We start from the raw sequence: 6,707 nt of genomic DNA, 5'->3' as shown, positions 1-6,707 counted from the left end.
GCATACTAACCTTTTGCAATTCATGCACTAGGACACCCAGATCCCTCTGCATCTCTGAGCTCTGCAATCTCTCACCATTTGGACAATATGCTTCTTTTTTATTCTTCCTGCCAAAATGGACAATTTCATTTCCCAGGGATCTGAACTGCTATTTTCTGGATTACTCACAGTTTTGACAATGCAGCTCTCCCTCGGTACTGCACTGGAACACGAGGTCAGTGTTCAGTGTTCAATGCAAAAATCACAGGAGGTGCAGTTAAGAGAGAGTGAATACAAACTCAATGTTAAAAAGAACTTTAATTTTAAACAGTATTATACAGACATAATTAAATCATTAAAAGTACAAAACTTTACTAAGTGAAATGAACACACAGACACACATACACACACGTGTCCTTGTCACCTGATTTTGCCACTCTTGCCATGGCTGTCCCACAGCTAAAACAGCAACTCTGCTTCTCATCAATACACATAGCAGCAAAGAGAGACGGGATGGGGATGGAAGAAATAGGGAAGGCAGCACAAAAAAAGAACTTGGCCTAATTGCATTAAATATTACAAATAAAAGCAACTCACAAACTCCTCCAATTAGCAACTCACATTACATTAAAAGCAGGAAAAAAACGGAAGATTAAAAAAAACGACAATACAACCTCTCGGCTTCTGGCAGTTCACATATCTTATTTGATAAGTATTCTAAAAAGTTGGAGTTTTAAATTTTTTTTTAAAAACACACATATCTGGAGAAGAGATTTATGAAAAAAGAGTTACAAGGTCCTAACTTTGAACTGGACTCAGCTCCCCCAACTGATGGGAAATCACTGGCACAGAATCAGTGTCACTGTATTCCTAGCTCAGGACAGTCTGGACCAAAGCAACAGGCCAACAGTGTAAATAGCTCAGCCCTCGACCTTGGAGTGTTACCAATTCAGACTACCTTTTGTTTTCTGACACAAGAGGTAGTGGAAATCTGGAGCTCTCTCCTCTCACCTCCCCGCCAAAGTGCTATTGGGGATCAATTGGAGCTTTCAAGACCAAGATCGACAGATTTTTGTTGCGTAAGGATGTCGAGGGATTATGGAGCAACGGCGGATAAACGGAGTTGCGTTGCAGATCAGCCATGATCTAACCGAATGCTGGAGCAGGCGTGAGGGGCTGAATGGCCTCCTCCTGCTCTGAAAGTAACTGTGCTCGGCTCAGATATTCAGTGGGCTGTGATTAGAGAAAGTTGCAAGTAAATTGAGGCTGAGCAGGAGACACAATGCTACATTAGACAAAATTACTTCAAACATTCTAGGGCAAGAGAAATTCATTGTTAGATGACTGAGTAGCCAGGGAATGAATGATCTCACTAAAATGGGCTTCTGCAGAGGACAGTATACTGAGTAAAGAGGGCTGTGGGGGGGGGGGGTGTTAAATGCACCCTCATCCAGGAAACAATTATTTCTCATACAGGAGTTCCCAGTAACTGCAAAGCACTTCTCAACTCTGATGTTGTGATGAAAGGTCACTGACGTGAAATGTTAACTCTGCTTCTCTCTCCACAGATGCTGCCAGACCTGCTGAGATTTTCCAGCACTTTGCTTTTATTTCAGATTTCCAGCATCTGCAGTACTTTGCTTTGATTATAGAGAGGCAGTGCAAGTTAGGTGGTGTGGGGATGAAGGGGAAGGAAATAAGAACTTGCATTTCTGTAGTGCGACCTCAGGACCAAACCAAAGTGCTTGACAGCCAATGAAATAATTTGAATGTGTAGTTGCTGTTGTAACATGGGAAACACAGCATGCAATTAGCTGCTGCAAGTTCCCACAAACAGCAATGAGGTAATGATCAGAAATCCTGTTTTAGATGTTGGCTGAGGGACAAATATTGGCCAGGACAGCAGGCAGAGGTCCACTGCTCTTCTTCCAATCCTGCTGTGGGATCTTTTATGTCTAACTGAGAGCTTAACGTCTCATCCAAAAGACGACACCTCTGACAGTGCAACACTGGGAGTGTCGGTCTGCATTGCACGTTGAGTGAGACCCAAACCCACAGCCTTCGGATTCAGAGGTGAGAGACTGCTGCCCACTGAGCCAAGAGGGGAAGTGTTTGATAGATTGATTGAGTGATGCTGGTACAGAATCTAGCTAGACAGGACACTATCACCTCACAGCAAGCAAAAATAACTCGAGATTGTGCAACAGAACCAGCTGTTGCAGATTTCATCCAATAAATGCAGCCAAGCAAGACACACAAGAAAAATTGCTGGAATGTTCATCCATTCCATTTTTCAGAAACTGCATTCCCTTCATCCTGCAGTCACAGGTAATATCACAGTCTGGCAGACTGTGGAGGGGCGCTGAGCAGCCGAACTAGAGATCTGGCCTAGTTCTAGATTTCTGTCAACCTTTTTTAACCCCGCACAGTGGGAATCTAGAACTCGGTCAGGAAACTGGGAATGAGGGAATGCTGACACACTCAGTCTGATGGCAACCACATAAACTTGGACCGAAGCTGGGTGATTGAGTTTCCACCAAAAATGCATTGATTGACCTCAAAATAGGGCGTGGGGGTCATAACCCAAATCCTCCGCTCTTCCCTTGGGAAAAAAGATATGACTCCCGGTGCACGAGTGAACTCCACAGAGCGATAAAGTCCCAATTTCACTGACTGTGCTGCCCAGGACTTGATGCTCTCAGTCAGGCTGGTGGCAGGATTTTACAGGTGGTCTCAGAGTTTGGCTCAGAGAGAGGATGAGGCATCCCGGGGCTTCCTACTCCTGTGCCAGTGGAACACCTCCCCTCTCTCCCCATCCCTAGAAAGTGCGTAAGTGCGGACGGAAGGGGTTGCGATGCACCCCATTGACACCCACCAGGCTCACACACAAATTGCTTGGGTGAGACAGCGCCTGTGGAAATGCGAGAGTTAGCAGCACCAGGACAAGATGACAGGAACAATGGCATGGGGGGGCTGAAGAAAGAATTGAGGGAGGGGCACGTGCAATGATCCAGTGCCTGTAGAATGGACGGTTTAACTGCGTGGAATTCCACTTTCAAAACTGTAGCACATAGCAATGTTAAGGCAAATCCGGTGAATAAAATAGAATTTAGAATTATAGAATGGTTACAGCACAGAAGGAGACCATTCCAGATGGACCAGTTTCTGTAAGCAGGACTTTAGGCTCCATTTTAATGATTCTCTTAGCGTTGCAATTGATAACCAGCGTTGAGTTTAACACAGTCCGTCTTTAGTAATTAACTGCTCAACTGTGCTATCCCCTTGTGGGTGAATGGGCTGCCAATACTCTGCCTAGGCTTACACAAACCAGTACCATGTGTGGTACCAGCAACAGTCATGCACCAGTGGAACAGTTCCCCCTGCCAAAAGTCAATGTCTTTAAAGGAGGCGGGGGTGGTAGCAATTAGGGGTCCATGAAATGTTAAAGAAACAAAATCAGGAGCTGCCGACACGGCAGAAAGGAGCAGTACCGTTTGAAGTAGGATCCTCAGTTCCAAAATGTTATAATTTAAAAGAAACAGCAAGCTGCACCTTAAGGAAAGGAGGAAAAGAAAACTATTTTTCCAGATAAATTTCTTAATTGCATAGACGTTTAGTTGAAGTGTTTTCTAAAAAAACATGCTGCAAATATATGGGTGTTGAACATTAAATGCGTTTTTGGGGATAGTTTTAAGCGAATGTGAGGACGGTCCAGGATCGGAGGCTTAACACAAGGCCACTTTCCCAGTCAATATTGCAAAGAAACCTAGCTCACAACACAACTTTTCATCACTGTCTCTTTTCACAGCACTCCAGGAAATGTACACTATTATTCTGTCTTTTCCACTGATCATCGAAACATGGGTGAAGCTCCCTCTACACTGTCCCAATCAAACACTCCCAGGACAGGTACAGCACGGGGGTTAGATACAGAGTAAAGCTCCCTCTACACTGTCCCAATCAAACACTCCCAGGACAGGTACAGCACGGGGGTTAGATACAGAGTAAAGCTCCCTCTACACTGTCCCCATCAAACACTCACAGGAAAGGTACAGCACGGGGGTTAGATACAGAGTAAAGCTCCCTCTACACTGTCCCAATCAAACACTCCCAGGACAGGTACAGTACGTGGGTTAGATAGAGTAAAGCTCCCTCTACACTGTCCCATCAAACACTCCCAGGACAGGTACAGCACGGGGTTAGATACAGAGTAAAGCTCCCTCTACACTGTCCCAATCAAACACTCCCAGGACAGGTACAGTACAGGGGTTAGATACAGAGTAAATCTCCCTCTACACTGTCCCCATCAAACACTCCCAGGAAAGGTACAGTACAGGGTTAGATACAGAGTAAAGCTCCCTCTACACTGTCCCCATCAGTACTCCCAAGGAAGGCACAGCACGGGGGTTAGATACAGAGTAAAGCTCCCTCTACACTGTCCCAATCAAACACTCCCAGGACAGGTACAGTACAGGGTTAGATACAGAGTAAAGCTCCCTCTACACTGTCCCCATCAGTACTCCCAAGGAAGGCACAGCACGGGGGTTAGATACAGAGTAAAGCTCCCTCTACACTGTCCCCATCAGCACTCCCAGGGAAGGCACAGCACGGGGGTTAGATACAGAGTAAAGCTCCCTCTATCTTGTCCCCATCAAACACTCCCAGGACAGCTACAGCACGGGGTTAGATACAGAGTAAAGCTCCCTCTACACTGTCCCATGACCACTCCCAGGGAAGGTACAGCACGGGGTTAAATACAGAGTAAAACTACACTGTTCAAACATTCCTCACACCACTGATCCTGTGGCCTGAGAGATCCATGTTAAATTTATGCTGTAGGTCTAAATCCATAAACACTCTCAAGACAGTTTGAACACGTTTAAACTAACCAGGTGTGGCTGGATTGTGTCCAACCCCACTGGTGAAACCGGCACTTTTACCTGTACTATGGCTTTCAGGAGACTGAGCTCCCATACACTGGCAGAGCACAACAGGACTGAGTAAACTCCTGCCGTCAGGCGCACACATGTCCTGTAAATGCAACTTCTGCACAAAGAGGTACGTGATTACTAGCTGGGTCAGCTGTGGGCCGCAAGCAGATTCCTGCCTTTCCCTCCCTCGGCAGGATAACAAGAACATAAAGGTGAGGGGGAAAGAAATAAGCTGAAGAAATGCCAAAAATTACCTGACTTTCCTCTGCCTGAAATTAAAAATTTCTCAGCAGAGTGGAAGCAGACTGTCATCCGCCCCAGTTCTCACTGTGTGGCAGAGAAGCAAACTTTCCCTCCAGTGGTGGAGGGGGGAGAATGCAGATATCTCTGCACAATCCAAACTCCACTCCTTGCACTATCCCCATCTGCTCCGTCTCTCTCTCCCTCCAACCTGCCCCATAACAACAACTCCCCGCAGAATACTAAACAGGATTGATTTCACCACAGTCAGAACAGGTTGGACCTATTTTCAGAAACTTGAGATTCAGATCCTGACTTCATCAATACCACTCTGCCCTGCTTCCATTTATTCCGTCGCAGCACAAGATAGTACAGAGGTGTACGGTAAGTCTTGCTGGGCAGTGTTGCAAGGGTACAGCAGAACTCATTATTCCAGCACCAGACTGAAAAGGTTACTTTTCTGTGGCAAAGGGGGGGGGGGGGGGGGGGGGAAGGGGGAGGCGCAAAGGCAATTTCTTGACCCTCAGATGATGGCACAATCCATCCTTGCCAGCTTCCCCCTTTTCTCCTGGGCAGGCTGCCCCAGTGACGGGTTTTAAGCAGCGGACTGTGATTCAAGGCACAGCAGGCAACGCACTATGAACGTGCAACCTGCACAAGCCGCGTCGACGAGATCCCCGGATTCCGAGGGATAACAATCGTTGTATTCCTTTTCTGTGATCCCGCAGAGAACATGATGGAGGCGGGCTTAATTTTAAATAAAAATTAGAAATAAAATGCCCTCCTTTTCCCTACAAAGATTTCAGGGTGCAGGAGGCCCGACTGTAGGAAGGGAGGATTGGAAAACAGGACAAAAAAAAGAAGAGATGGCAGGCTCTGTACTCCACAGTATGTTTGTCCTACATTCAGTGCTTGGGGCAGTAAAACGCCCTCCTCATCCAGACAGGTCAGTTGGATTTATAGTTTTCCTTTTCAACATTACATCAGGAGTTTTAGAGCTACTGTTTATCAAGTTTTTAAAAAAGTCTCCCTAAGGCACTTTTTAAAAAAAAACAAAATCCCAGCAGCAAGTTATTTCCCAAGTTGCTGCAAACTCTCCAGTAAAACATTCTTGTGAACGGGATCCGTCACTCCAGCCTCATCCAGGTCGTCCTTTGTTATGTCACTGTTGAGGGAGTAAGAAAGAAATCAGGAACAAGTGTCAGTTGGAGGTTTTCCAACACCCCGTCAGTGCTGTCCGTTTCCCCTCCTTCCTGACTCTCACTGTGGGACGGTTCCATTATATGTTGGAGAAGATTTAGTGTACACTCACCAGAATAATACTGGGGTTAGCAAGGTTAAATTACGAGCACAGGTTGCATTGACTAGGCTTCTACTCCCTTGAACATAGAAGATTAAGGGGGTGATCTGATTGAGTTTTATGATAATTAAAGTTGCTAGTTTCTCTCTATTTCCTCCAGTGGAGGGGGGGGGGGGGGAATCCAGAACAGAGGGGCATAATCCCAAAATTAGATAAGAGCAGTTCCGAAGGAGGGTCACTGACCCGAAACGTCAACT

At 46.1% G+C, this 6,707-nt stretch overlaps 1 protein-coding gene across 1 annotated transcript in view; it reads right to left on the bottom strand.

Moving 5' to 3' along the window:
• Nucleotides 1-278: 278 nt before the first annotated feature.
• The window catches only part of inppl1a (inositol polyphosphate phosphatase-like 1a), a 236,145-nt gene continuing 229,716 nt past the window's right edge, over nucleotides 279-6,707 (bottom strand). The window contains exon 28 of the mRNA XM_068033038.1: nucleotides 279-6,315. Coding sequence (XP_067889139.1) covers nucleotides 6,222-6,315 — 94 coding nt within the window. The 3' untranslated portion in view covers nucleotides 279-6,221. The remainder of the gene's footprint in view (nucleotides 6,316-6,707) is intronic.

Source organism: Heterodontus francisci, chromosome 6 (genome assembly GCF_036365525.1).
Source record: "Heterodontus francisci isolate sHetFra1 chromosome 6, sHetFra1.hap1, whole genome shotgun sequence".
Taxonomy (NCBI): domain Eukaryota; kingdom Metazoa; phylum Chordata; class Chondrichthyes; order Heterodontiformes; family Heterodontidae; genus Heterodontus; species Heterodontus francisci.
This window is presented reverse-complemented; position numbering and strand designations above follow the sequence as displayed.